This window comes from Bufo bufo, chromosome 5 (genome assembly GCF_905171765.1).
Source record: "Bufo bufo chromosome 5, aBufBuf1.1, whole genome shotgun sequence".
NCBI lineage: Eukaryota > Metazoa > Chordata > Amphibia > Anura > Bufonidae > Bufo > Bufo bufo.
Window position 1 is genome coordinate 47816516 of NC_053393.1, and position 19069 is coordinate 47835584.

Here is a 19069-nt window from a genome sequence, read left to right on the forward strand (position 1 = left end):
AGGGGGTATGGATTAATTGGCTAGAGTCTGACACTCTGAGCCTAGAATATTGAACCTTTTCACAAAATTCAAATTTTAAGCTGCATTACTGAAATAAATGGACTTTTGCACGATATTCTAATTTTTCGAGTTTCACATATATATATATATATATATATATATATATATATATATATATATATATATATATATATATATATATATTTTACCACTGGGGCTAATGCCCAATGTATGCCACTATATGGCTATATCGTGGCACACTTCAAGAGTATGTATCAGGGAATATGCCCTAAGGGCTCATGCAGACGAAAGTAAGGGCATCGTGTCGGTGCTGCGGACAGCAAATAGCACAGGTATCGGTCATGTGCACTACAGGTGTGGACTCATTGACTAGGTCCGCTATCCGTAAGTTACAGCAAGATAGGATGTGTCTTATCTTTTGAGGTGCGGAGACACGGAACATCTACATATTTACTCAACATTTTGTCATTACAAGGCAAATGTGCTAAATTATTGAATAGTAGAGTTAAATTTTTTTAAGTTATTAATTTATCATGTATTTTATTTTTTTATTATAATTTTTTTCATTATTTAGTTATTAATTTTTTCATTATTAATCATTTAATTTTAATGTTGTGCTCACACCTACCAGTAACGACGTGGCAGAAGATCACAACACTACTGCACTTCAAAGTTCATACAAATAAGTGCACGCAGATCCATGCAGTTTGTGCGGTGTGCCATGTAAAGCTCTTTTAAAAGGGAGCCATAGGTCTCCTCGATCAGCGGGGATCCCTGTAGTCAGACCCCATGGACAGATAAGTTGTCATTTTGGAACAATCCCTTTGACACAAAGTCTTAACTTACTCCATAGCAGAAAGGTCCATGTCAACTTCTTCCCCATTCATCAGTGGAATTTTCTTCTTTTTATTTCTGTGGGAAAAGATTCAATGTTTTTTTTTTATAATCTCAGTGTTTTTGCTCTAATTCATTGAAAAATGTAAAGTATGCAAACAGTGTTCGTGAAAACTTTTCTACCATTTCGTGTCCACAGTTCCTATGCAGATCAATATGTCTCCATGGTTACAGACCAACAAACACAATGCCACCCACTATACATAAATAGTACATCTTTATTGGAACATAATCACTAAAATAATCACATTAAAAGTTCACAGTCCTGGATGGACACCCAAATAATAGTCTAATGCATAAAACTGGTATCGGGGTGACGATATCGCTGTTCTTTGGAGCCTTTAGCCTGGTATATTTTTACCATTTTGCATTTACTGTCTTGTATATATTGTGAATGATGATGCATCTTATGGGACATTCCTGCAGTGTTTTCTGTTATTCTCTCTAATCAGCCCAAGTGGTATAATTGAGAACAGTAACACCTGTATGATTAGGGACGTGGCGGCCTTTTTCTTACTAGTTGATGTTTTATGCATTAGATTATTATTTGGGATCTGACGGACATGTTTTGTGATATGTGGTGTCCATCCACCATTATTATGATTATTTTACGGATTATGTCCTATTTATGTACACTGTGTGGCATTGTGTTTGTTGGTGTTCGCTGTTGTGATCCCACACAGAATAAATGGCATATTTATAATAGGTGTTATATGGTTACAGACCACAAACCATTCCTTTATAGCCAGATCATGCTGTCAAACCCCCTTCTGAATTCTTACTAAGCTACATTTGGTAGATGATAAAGGCTCCTCTAAACACACATGACTGAGAGGACTAGGTGTAGGGAGTTTGTATATCATATGTAGACTTATCTGAGTGGAAGACCAGGGAGTGTGTTAGTGAGAGCAGACAAACCCATTACCAGCCATTAAAATCAATAAATTACATTTAATACAAAATGGTGAAAATAAAAAAAATAATAAATATAAATTATATTATATATATATATATATATATATATATATATATATATATATATATATAGAAAGGATGGGCAGCACTCCAAAATATAAAATATGAAAAAACTTTATTTACCCCAGTGGGAAATGCACGACGTTTCGGCTCCAAACCAGAACCTTTCTCAGGCAGTTCATACATACAAGATACAGCTGATTTTTTGCTTAAGCTTCGGATGGTCGATTTGGATGGGGTAGAGGGGGTGACATTAGCGTCTTTTGAGGTCACCTCCCTCTATACCTCAATCGACCATCGGAAGGGACTGGCTGCAGTGGCCTATATGCTTGAGAACTCTACACTCACGTGTCAATGTCAACAGTTTGTCCTATCTCTATTACAGATTGTTTTGAAATATAATTACTTCCTGTTTCGGGATTCTTATTATATACAGGAACAGGGCGTAGCGATGGGGTCCAATGTGGCCCCCACCTATGCCAACATATTCATGCGTCGATTTGAGGAGGATGTCGTCTATGGAAGCCACCACTTCGAATTTGTAAGGGCGTGGTGGCGTTACATAGACGACATCTTCCTCATTTGGACTAGTAGTGTCCAGCAGCTCCATGATTTTCATGGTTTTCTTAATGAGAGGGATGATAGGCTTCAATTTACATTGGCACATTCACAAACGGAAATGCAATTCCTGGATACCAATGTGGTTCTGTCAGACGGTGTGGTGGAAACTGAATTGTTCACCAAGCCTACTGACAGGAATACGCTGTTGATGTTCAACAGCAACCATCCCAGACCAATGGTAAATTCTTTGCCATACTCACAGTTTTTAAGGGCCAGACGTATTGTCTCAAATCCTGAGAGCTTTGACAAAACCCTTGACACGATGGTTAACAAGTTTCAAAAACGGGGATACCCAACTAAACTATTGAAAGAAAAAAAGGAAGCGGCCAGACAATTGAATAGGGATGACACCCTTAAAATAACCAAAAAAGAACGCTCAAAAATGATGAGGATTCCCTTTATCTCAACACACTCTGAACAGAGTGTTGAGATAGGGAACATCATACGACGACATTGGGGTATACTAAAAGGCTGCCACAATACGATCACAGAGTTCCAGAGCTCCCCTCTAATGTCCTACAGAAGGTCACGAAGTCTAAAGGATCAGCTAGTAAGGGCAGATGTGGGTACATCGAAAAAGGGTAGACAGGCAACACTAACAAAATCTAGTGTTGGCTGCTTCCCTTGTTTATCCTGTGTTAATTGCAGGTACATACTCAAAGGTAAAACATTTGTACACCCGCAAACTGGCACAACATATCAGATTGGTCATTATCTGACATGTGATTCCAGCTTTGTTATTTATGTTTTAACCTGTCCATGCAATCTTTTGTATGTTGGTGAGACAACTACGGATTTCAAGACGCGTCTCAACAACCACAGGTTGAGCATAAGAAAGAAAAGACTGGATCTGCCGGTCTCGAAACACTTTGCAGAATTTAAACATGTTGAGAGAGACATGAGGTGTTGCATTATTGATTGTGTTCCAAAGCTGAGAAGGGGTGGCGATAGAGTCAGTATTTTAAAAAAAAGGGAATTGAAATGGATCCATGTACTTAACTCCCGCAAACCGCATGGTTTGAATGTGGATTACAATATTGGGGTGATATAGGTTAGTGGCTTGCCCCTGATCAACACGTGGTGCCGATACACTGCACCTGAGTATATTTGGTGATTACCTGTATGGGACAAAACCGTAGTTCCTTATGGATTGCCATTTTTTAATAAACTTTTTGCTGAGAAAGGTTCTGGTTTGGAGCCGAAACGTCGCGCATTTCCCACTGGGGTAAATAAAGTTTTTTCATATTTTATATTTTGGAGTGCTGCCCATCCTTTCTATTTCTGCATTTTTGGAGTGATTCATTTTGGGCCTGCTGCACCCACCAGCTCATATCCAGGACGGTGCTGCCATTGTTTTTTCATATACATATATATATATATATATATATATATATATATATATATCTAGCACTTAATAAAAAAAAAAACTCTCAGTCATGAAGGGCAAAAAAATAGCCGAACCAGCTATTTCCGTCGGCCCCACAGAAATGAATGGGAATGGGGGCCGGTCATGCGCGGTAAGCTCGGTAAGCTAGCATTCACTTCTATGGGTTGCTGGGCCGGAGTCCTCCAGCCCCCACCAAGCAGCTCTCCGTTCTCGATATAGGTGCGGGTCCCAGTGGTGGGACCTGCACCTATGAGACAATGGGGGCATATCTCCTAGCAAAATGCCCCTGTCCATGATGAGACAACCCCTTCAAGGGGGTAAAAGGGGTTGTCTCAGAATGTCAACTTATTACCCATCTAAATGATAGGTGACAAGTACCTTATCTGCTGGGACCCTTATAGATCACAAAAACTGGGTTCCCGTGACCCCCTCTGAATGAAGTCATTGATGAGCATTTGCACTGACACTCTATACAACATGTATAGGATGGTACAGCACTCAGCTACATCCATCCTTACCAGCAGCAGTGCACAAGCTTGACCACTTCCCTTTTCTATAGTGTGTGGGGGGGGACATGGGACCCTCAATCTCATGATCAGTGAGGGTCCCTTCAGTGGGGCCCCCAGCAATCAGACATTTATCACCTATACTGTTAAAAGCTATGTACACCTTCGGAGGAGATTTTTTTTAATTATTGCATTTAACTTATTTTTGGCTAAAAATCATATTTTCAATTGGCCTTTATTAAAAATATTGAGTTATTGTGTCACAAAGGGTTAACTGTTTAGCTAACTGTGTGACTGATACTTTCACTTAGTGTCGGTCATCTAATAAACCTTATCTCTAAACTACTAAGGGGTCATAAACACTTATATAAGTCACATTCTTATCAGTAAGATAAGAACTGAGCAATAATGAGTGTCTATAATATCAGAGAGCAGAGATAAGGAGCCTGTCAGATTAGCTGGCTGACAGACGAGAGAGGAAATCCACAGGCCGCTTGTAGAGCATCTCAGCTCTGTACACAAAAAAGGATTCCATATTGTTAATAAAGACCAATTGAAAAATGTTTTTTGGCTCAAAATATGTACAATGCATTCATTTAAAAAAATTGGCTCCAATCTTTTAAAGGGTCACTAGGTTTTGGTAAAACTTTAGATATATCATAGAGACATATCAAAAGTTTTGATTGGTGGGGATCTGACTGCTGAGACCCACTCCAATCTCTAGAATGAGAAGAGAGAAGCGCACGCATATAACGCTGCAGGAGACGGGCTCAAAAGAAGTCTATGGGCCCGTATCGATTACTTCTTCAGGGAGGAGACACAGAACGCGTTACGTGTGTTTTTCTCTCCTCGTTCGAGCAGTCGATGGGGGTCTCAGTACTAGGACCCCACCAATGAAAACTTTTGATGACTCTATGACATATGAAACGTTTTGCCAAAACTCAGTGACCCTTAAACTTCTGACCCGTCAGATGGGTATGTTTGCAGTCGACCTGAGTGGCGGACATGTTGCCTGTACTGCAGCTCAGTAACATCCTGAACATAATCCTGGACTGATCGGTCAAGTCTCCTAAGGCCTATATAAAAGCTTACTACACGCTGAGGGAACACTAAACTTCTGGGTATACTCCACATTCAGGTTCACACAGCGGGTTATGATCAGCAAATCTATAAAAGAGTCGCCTTCTGTTTAGAATAGATTGGAAAGATAATAAGAAACATGATCCCCCTGATGTGAACTGAAGTGGAAACACATGTTTTGTGAGGACACTGAAGACTGTATCAACACTGAGGAAAGACGTCATATTGCTAGAAGCACTGCCGGAGAGGCAAAAGATTAATATTCATTTAAAAACATAGAAAGTGAATAAAAAGAAAAGAAAATAGGAAGGCAATGTGTGTGGGGAGGGGGTTCCAGCAAATCACCTTCTGCTCTTAGAGTGGCAGGGAATATCATGCTTCAAGCTGTTTTCTTCAATTTGTAACGTGTGGTTGAAAGACCCGTCAAGCTCTTGCACCGTCACTTTAAGAGGGCCCTATGGGAGGAAGCAGAGAGAGATGTAATCAGCTACAAAATTAATTAAAGGGGTTTGACTAAAGGCTTTTTCTCATCATAGGAAGAAGGGCCGAACACTAACGATTTGTCACCTCTTTATCAGTGAGTGTTCGACTGAGGGGACCCCACTAATACTTGTCACACACCATAACACTAAGGCCACTTTCACAATAGCATTTTTTGTGGATCCGTCATGGATCTACAAAAACGCTTCCGTTACAATAATACAACCGCATGCCTCAGTCATGAACGGATCCGGTGGTATTATGTCTTCTATAGCCATGACGGATCCTGCCGGGAGGGATCCGTTTGGCTCCGCTTCGTCAGGCGGACAGCAAAACGCTGCAGGCAGTGTTTTTGGTGTCAGCCTCCAGAGCGGAATGGTGACTGGAGGCAAACTGATGCATTCTGAGCGGATCCTTTTCCATTCAGAATGCATTAGGGAAAAACTGATCCGTTTTGGACCGCGTGTGAGAGCCCTGAACGGATCTCAGAAAGGGAAATCCAAAACTCTAGTGTGAAAGTTGCCCTTCATTTATTTTAAATCCAACCGCCCCCCCCCTTCACACTTTTTTCATGTTGGTGTATTCCTCGAAGTAACTTATCTGTGAGTCCAGGATGCTGCTGCCTTCACTTGCCCTGATGCCTCACAACAGCTCCCTTCCTGAACTGATCCATTTAGGAAGCAAATAAACAATAAAAGAAAAATTCAAAGTTTTCGAATTTTAAACACTTACATAAAACCTAAAAAACGAATTAAAAGGAACCTTTTCACATAGAAAATGGGGTCTGATCTTTGGGCAAACTGTCAGAGAGCAGCGCATGAGTAGACTGATGTATAATCAGGGGCAGATTGGGAACTTAAAGTGGCCCTGGAAAAAAAAAAACATAAAATTGGCCCCATGTTGTAGACGAGTCCAAATTGACAGAAGGTGGAGCAACACAAGCCACAAGTAGGCAGGGACAACAGGAGGCGGCAGAGCAAGGAATACCACAGTGCAGCACAAAATACCGCCCCAGGTGAAACAACTACCACGGTGCAGCATAAAATACTGCCCTAGCACCATACTGAAGACGGTGATATAGTTGAGTTCAGGAGCGGCACCTGTGGCTGCTGCATAAGTACCTGATGTTCCTAACATTAATTACCGGTGAGAGCATCAGATCATTATGTACCCAGCCAGCAGCCATGAGGAGGGCTCCGGCAGCCCCCTGGGAAATTTCCCTGTAGGATATATGGCCAGTCTGCACCTGTGTATAATTTAATAGTAAAAGATTTTAAATAAGAATTGATTTAAACAGGAGATGTGCTTTTATTATAACAATAATGAACCAGCACTTCCAAACAGTATGAAATAAAGCACAGGTGCATGCTAACACGGATGCAAAGCAAACACTAGCAAACACTATATGCAGCAGCACATTGCTCCATGCGCAGACACATGCAAACATTGGAAACATAGATAAATCTGAACTGAACATATAGTGAGCTATGCTTGCTATATGAAAATTAGAAGCTCTAATTACTTTACACAGTTTAGTGTAATCCGCAAAAGTTTATATTTTACTATGCAAGCCTTCTACAAGATAATTAATAAATATATTGAAGAGAATAGGGCCCAATACTGACCCCTGAGGTACTCCACTAGTGACAGTGACCCAATCTGAGTCTGTACCGTTAATAACCACCTTCTGTTTTCTATCACTGAGCCAGGTACCTACCCACATACAGACATTTTCTCCCAGTCCGAGCATTCTCATTTTATATACTAACCTTTTATGTGGTACAGTGTCAAATGCTTTAGAGAAGTCCAGATACACGACATCCATTGATTCACTACTGTCAAGTCTAGAACTTACCTCCTCATAAAAACTGATTAAATTAGTCTGACATGACCGATCTCTCATGAAGCCATGCTGATATGGCGTTATTTGCTTATTTTCATGGAGATATTCCAGAATAGCATCTCTTAGAAAACCCTGAAACAGTTTACCCATGACAGATGTTAAACTTACTAGCCTATAGTTTCTGAGCTCTGTTTTTGTACCCTTTTTGAATTTTGGCATCACATTTGCCAAGCGCCAATCCTGAGGAACAGACCCCATCATTATAGAGTCCTTAAATATCAGAAATAAGGGTCTATCTATGACATTACTTAATTCTCTTAGGATACAGGGGGTGTATGCCACCTGGTCCCTGCGATTTGTCTATTTTAATCTTTTTAAGACGCTGCTGCACTTCTTCCTGGGTCAAACACGGCACTTTTAATGATGAGTTTACTTCGACACTCTGCATTCCATCTGACAGTTTATTTTCCCAGTGAATACAGTGGAGTAAAAATATTTAATAGCTTTGTTTTCTCTTCATCGCTGTCTGCAACTCCTCCCTCATCACTCTGAAATCGGCCAACATTCTCTGGTTTAAATTTTTTACCATTTATATAATTGAAGAATATTTTAGGGTTGGTTTTAGACTCTTTGGCAGTCTCCAGCTTGGCCACTTTTATCTGTCTTTTACATATTCAATTTTTTTCCTTATTGTTTCTCAATGCTTCCTCACTACCTTCCTGTTTTAGAAATTTAAATGTTTTCTTTCTTTCATTCATTGCTCCCTTTACATTCCTATTTATCCACATAGTTTTTTTCTTGTTCCTTACCCTTTTATTCCGGCATGTACCTCTCACAAATAAATAGTTTAGGATGCCTTTAAAAATATCCCATTTTGTGGCTATATTTTTATTTTTGCGGATTTTGTCCCTCATAGTTGGCTAAATTTTGCTTTTTTGAAGTTTGGTATTTTTGTTCCTCTATAAAGAAACAAAAACACTCTTGAATGACAACTGGAAAGTTATTATTTTATGGTCACTATTTCCCAGGTGTCCCCCGACCTGCACGTCTGTTGTTCTGTCAGGTCTATTGGTTAATACTAAGTCCAGTATGGCCGTCCCTCTAGTCGGGTCCTGAACCAGTTGGGAAAGGTAACTGTCTTTGGTTATTGCCAAGAACCGATTTCCTTTATGAGATCTACAGGTACCCAGTCTATATCTGGGTAGTTGAAGTCCCCAATAATAACGACCTCAATACGATTTGCCGCCTCATCTATTTTCCTTAAGGCTCATTCACATGACCGTATTTACGTGTCTGCATTAATTTTAATGGGGCTGCAAAAGATGTGGACAGCACGCCGTGTGCTATCTGCATCCGTACTTTCGTTCCATGACCCCGCAAAAAAGATAGAGCATGTCCTATTCTTGTCCGTAATTGCAGAGAAAATCCGGCAATTCTATCAAAGAGCCGGCCGTGTGCATTCCGTGTTTTGCGGATCTGCTATTTGCGGAACCATAGAACACATACGGTCATCTGAATGAGGCCTTTGTAGTAGAATTTCTATGGACTCTGATATATTAAGTGGCTTATAATAAACAACTATCAGTATTTTATTATTGTTTTTGCCTCCATGTATTTCTACCCACAGTGACTCCACATGTTCATGTCCATCACTTATATCTTCTAGGACTCTGGGCTTTAGACAAGACTTTACATAAAGGAAAAAACCCTCCCCCTCTGCGGTTTTGACGATCTTTTCTAAACAGACTGTAACCTTGTACATTAACTGCCCAGTCATAGCTATCATCCAGCCATGTCTCAGTTATTCCCACTGTCATAGCTATCATCCAGCCATGTCTCAGTTATTCCCACTGTCATAGCTATCATCCAGCCATGTCTCAGTTATTCCCACTGTCATAGCTATCATCCAGCCATGTCTCAGTTATCCCCACTGTCATAGCTATCATCCAGCCATGTCTCAGTTATCCCCACTGTCATAGCTATCATCCAGCCATGTCTCAGTTATTCCCACTATGTCATAGCTATCATCCAGCCATGTCTCAGTTATTCCCACTATCATAGCTATCATCCAGCCATGTCTCAGTTATTCCCACTGTCATAGCTATCATCCAGCCATGTCTCAGTTATTCCCACTATGTCATAGCTATCATCCAGCCATGTCTCAGTTATTCCCACTATCATAGCTATCATCCAGCCATGTCTCAGTTATTCCCACTGTCATAGCTATCATCCAGCCATGTCTCAGTTATTCCCACTGTCATAGCCATCATCTAGCCATGTCTCAGTTATTACCACTGTCATAGCTATCATCCAGCCATGTCTCAGTTATTCCCACTGTCATAGCCATCATCCAGCCATGCCTCAGTTATTCCCACTGTCATAGCTATCATCCAGCCATGTCTCAGTTATTCCCACTATGTCATAGTCCTCCTCACACATCACTAATTCCAGCTCCCCAGTTTTATTAGTAAAGCTTCTGGCATTAGTGTACAGACATTTAAGAGGTTTATGTATATTTTTTACCCTACACCTTTCCTTCTGAGCTGTTCTAGTCCCTCCTTCCATTCCTCCCCCAGTCCCACTACCTTGCCCCCGGTCTCTATCTGCACTATCTTCCCCTTCTATAGTGTAATTACCCTCCCCCCCAGTCCCTAGTTTAAACACTCCTCCAACCTTCTAGCCATCTTCTCCCCAGCACAGCTGCCCCTTCCCCATTGAGGTGCAGCCCGTCCCTACGATAGAGCTTGTAGCCGATAGAGAAGTCGGCCCAGTTCTCCAGGAACCCAAACCCCTCCTTCCTACACCAGTTCTTGAGCCACCTGTTAACCTCCCTAATCTCCCGCTGCCTTTCTTGTGTGGCCCGTGGTACAGGCAGTATTTCGGAAAACACTACTTTTGAGGTCCTGTCCCTGAGCTTGCGGCCTAAGTCCCTGAAATAATTTTTAAGGACCCTCCACCTTCCTCTAACTTGGTCATTGGTTCCAATGTGCACCATGACCGCTGGATCTTCACCAGCCCCTCCCAGTAATCTGTCAACCTGATCCGCGATGTGTCGAATATATCCCGGTCTTTGTGACATATCGCCCTAACTGTATCCCTAATAATGGAGTCCCACACTCCAGATCAGCCAGTATGTTCAATGTGACCCTCTCCCTTCAATCGTTATACCGGACGGCGTTTATAGGTATATAGCAGGCAAAATACAAAAACAGAGTTTTGTCCAGAACAGTGGCTCTCTGCCCACCACACTCCGATCTAGGAGATCCTCTGACATGGTGAGGCTACTGCTGGAGTAATACGTTAGCTAATAAGATATTAAACTTTAATTAAAGGGGTTATCCAATCCTATAAAATGTCCCCCCATACACCGGGCCCCTCACATTTAATATACTTACCTGGCTCCCGCACCGCCGCAGCTGCTTCTCCCCGTGCGGGGATGAAAACATCCGGTGTCGGGGGGGGGGAGAGAGCAGTTAATGGCAGGCAGTGACAAGCCTCACTAGTGTCACCCGCGATGCTAGGGAGGCTCGTTCCCACCTGCCATTGGCTGCCCCCCCCCCCCTTCCTTCCATCCGACACCAGATGTTTTCATCCGCACACGGGGAGAAGCAGCTGCGGCGGTGTGGGGACCAGGAGCGGTGCCGGGAACGGGGAGCCAGGTAAGTATATTCAATGTGAGGGGCCCAGAATATGGCGGGGCATTTTATAGCACTGGATAACGGCTTTAAATATAATCTACTAATACATGACAAAAGTTCACAGATCCCCGTTTCTTACCACATATTTCTGTGTGCCCAGAACTGTGCACTCCTGTTTTATCTCCAATTCTAGGACATTGCGTTTTCTGTTAAAGGCGAAGCTGCCGTAAAACTTCACAACGCCGCTCTGGTCTCTGGAAGAAGGAGTCAAGGGTTTTCTTACAAATTAATGAACGAGAGCAAGATGAGGAGACTGGACCCCTCTGTTTAATACTCTGGTGACAGGGGCTCACAGGTCTTACGATCACTCCTCTCCACTGAGAGATATTTAAGGGGGATCTCCAACAAAAAATTAAGTTTCCTTGTCACCCTCTCACCTGTTCTTTTTCTTGCTGCCTCTATGTCACACAGGGGCAGTTGAATAGTAAGAATGTGAATCAGGCTTTGGTGACACAATATTTTTTTTTTAGCCAAGCGTCACACAATTTTTAGAACATTTAATAGAGAATGGTGTAACTAGCAATTTTTTTTTAATTACTTAATTTAAAAAATCTGCCTGCATCCACCTGAAAAAAAGCTGTACAGTCATGGCCGCTATGGGTCTCACGTCTACCTAATTTGCAGTCCACTGCCTGTTAGGCAAGATCCATCCCTAGTAGCAGAGACTCAGAAGACAGCAGGGAGGAAGGGGGGGCATATCAGCCGCAGATGAGCTCCTGAGCCTGATAAAAGAACTGCTTCTACACTGCTTCTGAAAATCACAAGATCCTTCAGTCTTTCTATAAGAGCGATTTATCCTTCCATATCATTTTTGAGCTCCCTAGAAGAAAACAAACATAGTGGGAAGTAAAGCAAGCGATGTCACTGCATACAGTACTGGCAGAAATTAGATGCCCTCTGCTTCTGAGAGAAATGCATCTAGCTGTGCAGCTGAAGTAGGGAATAATATGGCTGAAAACGAGATTTTTGTATAACTTACCAGTAAAATCTCTTTCTCGCTCTTTCCTTGGGGGACACAGAAGACCTTGGGTATAGCTCATCTCCATAGGAGGCGTGACACTAAGTGAAAGCTGTTAAGCCCCTCCTCCACAGCTATACCCTCAGCCTGGAGAGAAAGGCAGCCAGTTGCGTGTCCAAGCAGTGAGAAAAGGCAAAGTCCAACAAGGAACCAACAAGCCAACTACCCAACGGGTAACACAAACTCGGAAACCGTGTAGAGAAAAAACAACGAATGGGTGGGTGCTGTGTCCCCCAAGGAAAGAGCGAGAAAGAGATTTTACTGGTAAGTTATACAAAAATCTCGTTTTCTCGCCCAGTTTCCTTGGGGGACACAGAAGACCTTGGGACGTTCAAAAGCAGTCCAAAAGGGGAGGGACCACAGCTCCAAGGCGAAGCACCCGAAGGCATCAAGGAACCGCCGCCTGCAGACCCAGGCGGACCAAGGCAGCATACGCCGAAGCCAGAGTATGCACCCTGTAGAATTCTGTAAAGCGTGCAAGGAAGACCTGTGGCCGCCTTGCTCAAATGCATGGCCGAAGCCCAAAGCCTCCGGCCCAGGAGGCACCGACCGCTCTGGTGAACTGAACGGTGACAGTAAAGGCAGAATCCTGCCCTCGGTGCGGTAACCTCAGCAATAGCCAATCTGATAAAGCGGAGGAAAACCACCCTGGAGTCCGTCAACTCTAAGCGCGGACCTCCAGGAAACCCAAGAGACCGAACGTCGACAAGAGTCGGAGATCTCCAAGTAAAAACTGCAAGGCCCAAACAACGTCCAAATTGGTGAAGTGTTGAAGCGAAAGGCAAACACCACCTTCAGAAGGAAGGAACGGGATGTAGAACAGCCCTGTCCTGGGAAAAGACAGAAGGCTCAGAACAAAAAGGGGGCCATTCAGGCACCCGTCAGAGACACGACTGATACAGAAACACAACCGTACAGGACAGGAGGGGTAGAGAGAACTTCTGTAACGGCTCCAAGGACAAGATTGGAGCGCCGAGAACTCAGTATGTAGTTCCCAGGGCGGTACCGAAGGACAGTACAGAGGAACCAAAGAGCCATTTCGAGTAAGAAGGTCTTGACAGGCCCAGAGGGCCGGGGAACGCTGGAAGAGGAAGAACAGCGCTGACACTGATACCTCAAGTAAAGGAATCCCAGTCCCAGGTCCAGGCCGGACTGGAAAAAAGACAGAACCATGGGGAGAGAAAAGTCAGAGTGGGGAATGCACAGCTTCCCACAGAACCCCAGATAAAAAACCCATAAGTCTTACGACAGATCCTGGACGAAATACAGCCAGGAGCGGGCAGTAGCGAAACCGCTGGAGTCGCCTGGCAAGCGGGCGAAAAACCAAATGTGATCAGGCGCAGACCAGTAACACGGGCAGAAGTTGACAAACTGGTCCCGTCGGCCCCCGAGCAACGTTGTCCCGTATCCACCCGAGTGGGGGAGCAGAAGGACAGACGGAAAGGAACCAAAAGGGTCCGCCCAGCATCCGCCAGATGCCAGGACAAGACAGGCTATAGTCCATGCTGATGTAGCCATGTTCTACAGTCCCGATGTAGGAGATCAAAGGATAATCTGGACCGAAAGGTAGTCCCCCCAAGTTACCGAGAAGGTAAGTCTACAGCAGGACCATTGTCTTAGAATGGACCACACACTCTGCACTCAGCGGGAGGACAGAACGCGGTAGACTCGATAAATCGGCACAGCTAATACAGCCAGTGTGAACAAGGGAGACAGTACGAGGCCAAAAGGAACACCGGAACCATCCACATGAACAACCATGCTCTCCCCAGAGGGGAGGACAGTGAAGGAACAACCTCTGAAGTCTGGCGGGACAGAAGCCACATCAGAGTGATCTGTACCGAGCGGCGGCCAAACAGAGCCGGCAAGATAAGGTAGTCGAGACAAAGGCCGGCATAACACCCTCCAACCGAGGAGTGGGCAACAGGGAAGCCATAGGACAGCTCAAAAGCAGAACCCTGCTACACTGTGAGATGCCCGGTTCACCGCCTCGCAGAAGGAGAATACCCTGAAGAACCCAAGGCGGAGGTCCTCCGGACCTGGGTAATCGAGCACCCAAGAGAATTTGGGTGACCTTCCCGAGAAAAGCGGCCCGCACCTGGTAGCAGATCAGACTGTAGCGTAGAGGCGCCAAGAGGAAGGACTCATACCACACTACATCCGAAGAGGAGGAAATTGCAGCAGGCAAGGGAACCGCAGTCCTGCCAGAGCCAACGAAGAATTCGAGGGGCGATCCAGACAACCGCACTCTCGACCATGTGACCACTAGCGCAGGGAAGCAATACCGCGGAAGGACGAATGGGCACGCATCTAGGAACCACGAACATTCCCTGGGATGAAGGGCCAACTAAATGAATGAGTACCACCCAGCTCCGTGCAGCAGAGAGCAAGTAGAGCCCGTCCGGGTCAGGTGGACAGAATGAACTCCTTAGAGACGAGTGCAAGGTTTGTGGCAGGCATCGTATCCCAAGAAAACAAAAGTATGCCGCAGGAAGTAGATGAGGCATACGTACGAGCAGCCCGTAAGCAGTGAGAAGGCCAACCCACCTACAGGAGGAGAAGGCATACACGGCCCAAACAACGCACAAGAACGTCCGCTCACTGCAAAAGGTTAATTTAGCGAGAAAGGGGGGGCTCGCCACAGAGTGCCACAGCATGTACGGAATTGCAAAGTGCAACCTGAAAGGGAGTTATGCACAAGCCTAGTATAGCATGCGATAGAACGCAAGCAGTCCGCCCCGAAAAGGGGGGAAATTGTATCTGGCAAACTGCAGTCGGCAAGAGTGCAAAGGCAGGTCCCAAAAGGGAGTGATGCCTAAGGCCGTACCTACTTCAGAGAAGCAGGACATACCCTATAATCCAGCAGGAACGCAGAAGGTCCACCTAGTGAAAGGGGAACATGCACAGGGGTATCCTAGCATTAAGTGAATGTGCAATAATACACCAACACTGAACTTAGCGAGAGTGCAACTACTCTGCCAATGAAGGGGGACATGTACAATTCCAGCACAGCCATACAAGGACAGCCGTGAATCTCATGAGCGTGCCAAATTCTGCTCATGGGATGAGGGGTGGTCACGCACAAGGCCAGCACCGTATCCAATGGAAGCGCAAGCATTCCACCCATATTAGAGGGCCATTCTCATGGGCAGCAATGTATCCGGTGAGAGTGTAGCATGCCGCCCAGAAAAAAGGGGGGTAAAGCACATGGCCAGCATCTCATCCAGGGAGAGTGCGAGCACACCGCCATGCATGGGAGTCATACACATGGCCAGCAACGTACTGGCGAAAGACAAACACAGTCAGTAAGAATGTGTGCATGTCGCCTGAGGAAGGAAGGCATGCCCCTGGCTGGCAGCGAATCCAGCAAGAGTGCGTACACCGCCCACGGAAGAGGGGTCATGCATATGGCCGACAGCGGATCCAGCGAGAGTGCAAGCACCCTGCCATGTATGGGGTACATGCACATGGCCAGCAACGTACCTGCGAGGAAACAACCACAGACAGAGGGATGTATGTATGCTGCCTGAGGGCAGGAGGCATACCCAAGGCCGGCAGGAATCCAATGAGACTGTAGCATACCACCTATGAAATGGCCGGCAGCGAAACCAGTGAGAGTGCAGCATAGTAACATAGTACATAAGTGCATCATAGCACATCAGTGAGAGTGCAGCATTCCGCCTATGGAAGGGGGTCGTGCACATAGCCAGTACCGTATCCGGTGAGAGTGCAGTATTCCGCCTAAAAAGGGGGGTCATGCACATGATCGGCAACAGATCCAGTGAGAGTGCTGCGTTCCGCCCAGGAAGGGAGTCACACACACATGGCTGGCTCACGCACATGGCCGGCAGCGAATCCAGTGAGTGCTGCGTTCCGCCCATGGAAGGGGGTCACGCACATGGCCGGCAGCAAATCCAGGGAGAGTGCAGCGTTCCGCTTATGGAAGGGAGTCGTGCACATGGCCAGCACCGTATCCGGTGAAGGTGCAGTATTCCGCCTAAGAAGGGGGTCATGCACATGGCCAGCCGGCAGCCAGGGAGAGTGCAGTATCCCGCCTAGGAGGGGGGGGGGATACACATGGCAGGCACCATAACTGGAGAGAAGATGAATGCTGCCTACGGAAGGGCCGCATGCACTTGGCCAGCGCCGTATCCTAGAAGATGCAAGAAAACCGCCTAAAAGGGGAAATGCCCTAGCAGCGACGCAGGCTGGGAGCGCAACACCATGCCGCCTGTGGAAAGAGGTCATGCAGACATGCAGTACTACTGATGAGGCTGCAGCGTCCTGCGCAGTCCAATAGAAATCAGTGATCTATTATTATTTATTTTATTATTATAATTATTATTTTTTTTTTTTTTTTTTATATATATTTAAAACACAGCCTCTCCAAGGCTAAAGGGGAGCCACCATATATGGGCACCTGAGAAAAAAAGGGGGGCCAACTATACAGACCCATTTGGGAGCCGGCCTGTACCCAAAGGGTTAACAGGGATCCGGCCTGGAGGGCGGCGTGCGATCCCCTGGGGGCGGAGGAACCTCCAGGCGGGAAGAATTCGCGCCTGGAGAGGTTCCCGCCCCCTCCACCAGAGACCGGAATATTGCGGCCTAGTAGGCCGCGAAGCCGGGGGCTAAATTTGCGGCGCCCGGCCCGTTATACCGCCGGGACCTGAGGCGGAATGGCGCTTTAAACCGGCCGCGGGAGCCCACCCCGCGGGCCGGTCGGAATTGCGGCCCAGCAGGCCGCGAAGCCTAGGACCAAATTTGCTGAGCCCTGGCGACCGGCACCGATGGTCGGACGGGGCCTGCTGGGGCATAGTCAAGCCCAATGCCGGCCGCGGGAGCCCACCCCGCCGGCCGGAAGAGACAGGGACCCGAAAAGGCGGTTTGCCGGCCGCGGGAGCCCACCCCGCCGGCCGGAAGAGACAGGGACCCGAAAAGGCGGTTTGCCGGCCGCGGGGGCCCACCCCGCCGGCCGGAAGAGACAGGGACCCGGAATGGCGGTTTGCCGGCCGGCTCGGCCGCACCGGAATATTTAACCCCCTGTGCTGTCCGGAGGCGAGGCCTTACTCCACTGCAGCGTCCTGCACTCTCCGGTAAGGCCCAATGTGATCAGGCGAGATGGGGGGGGGCCCAAAGACGGGGTGCCCGTGAGGAGAAGGCAGGCGACGGCTGACAGCCACTAGCTGCATGTACTATGAAGGCCAGGAAAAAAGGGGGGGGGAGGCAGGGAGCAGATTGCCGCTCTGCGGCACCCCAGGAGCCAGCCTAGGTCCAGCAGGGGACTAGAGGCCCAGTATGGGGGGTCAGGCACGCAGGAGACCATTGGGTGGGGGGTGGGGGACGTAGGGCTGGAGAAGCCACTCTCTTACCACAGCCGTCTTCACCCTCGGTCCATTCCAGCAGGGTCGCCCCTTCAGCTACTGGCACCGTAGTGGCAGGACGCTGGAAGAGGGACTTGGCGTGCGGGCGACCCTTGCGCTGGCGGGATGTGGGGGAGCGAGGCTGCCCTGATCCACCTTGCCTTCTGTGGGGGAGGCAGCAGTGCGGATGACCGGCACTGGCGCAGCTCAACCCCGGGAGAACAGAGAGGTCTAGTGCGACTCTGTTATCCCTGATGATCTGGAACAAAAAGAAATAAAAAAGTAAAAATCTAAAATTTAAACAAGGAGAAACCAGCCCTGCAGAGCAGGGAGTGTCTTGCCTCCTTGGACACTAAGCAAAAACTGGCTGCCTTTCTCTCCAGGCTGAGGGTATAGCTGTGGAGGAGGGGCTTAACAGCTTTCACTTAGTGTCACGCCTCCTATGGAGATGAGCTATACCCAAGGTCTTCTGTGTCCCCCAAGGAAACTGGGCGAGAAATAGACATTAAGGAAGCCCAAACCATAACTGCTCCTTCCTGTTTATGATTGTACAAAGCACAGCCATTATGTAAACTTATTTTATTTTTTTATCTCAGGTCCGCTTTAAGAACATTGTGTATGATGAAACTTACATGTTTTGCACCATTAAAGGGGTTATCCAATCCCTAAAATGCCTCCCCATATGCCTGGGCACCTCACAGAGGTTGCACTTACCTGGCTCCCCAACACTCGGCCACCGCTGCATCTCCCCATCAGGCGGATAAAAACATCCGGCATTGGGGGGAGGGGGGGCAGCCAATAGCAGGCCACGATTGGAGCGAGGCTCCGTAGCGTCACCCGCCGGTATGAGAAGTGACGCTAGTGCCAGGGAAGTAAGTACAACTTCTGTGATGGGCCTGGGCGTATGGGGAGGCATTTTAGAGGTTAGATAAGACTCTTCCAAAGAAGAAGCAAACTCCTCTTACAGTTATTGTTCATTGTCGTTTCCCATAATGTTGCATACAACAACAGCATTGTCTAGGCTGGACGCAATTGCATAAATTTTTCAGCCGAGGGCAGGACAAGCTTTGCAAAAGTTTCCTGCCTCTGAATGTAAACAAGAGTGTTCTCATTCACTTACAGCAAGCTAGAATATTAAAAATGGTGAGGAATGGAAACACAAAGTATGTCCGAAAGTTCTTATTTA

The 19069-nt window shown here is 46.3% G+C and overlaps 1 protein-coding gene across 1 annotated transcript in view; it reads right to left on the reverse strand.

Moving 5' to 3' along the window:
- TAF2 (TATA-box binding protein associated factor 2) overlaps positions 1-19069 on the reverse strand; it is a 190379-nt gene that overhangs the window by 107145 nt on the left and 64165 nt on the right. Inside the window, exons 13-15 of the mRNA XM_040432008.1 lie at positions 11585-11699; positions 5830-5939; positions 868-933 (exon numbers count right to left, since the gene is read on the reverse strand). Coding sequence (XP_040287942.1) covers positions 868-933; positions 5830-5939; positions 11585-11699 — 291 coding nt within the window. The remainder of the gene's footprint in view (positions 1-867; positions 934-5829; positions 5940-11584; positions 11700-19069) is intronic.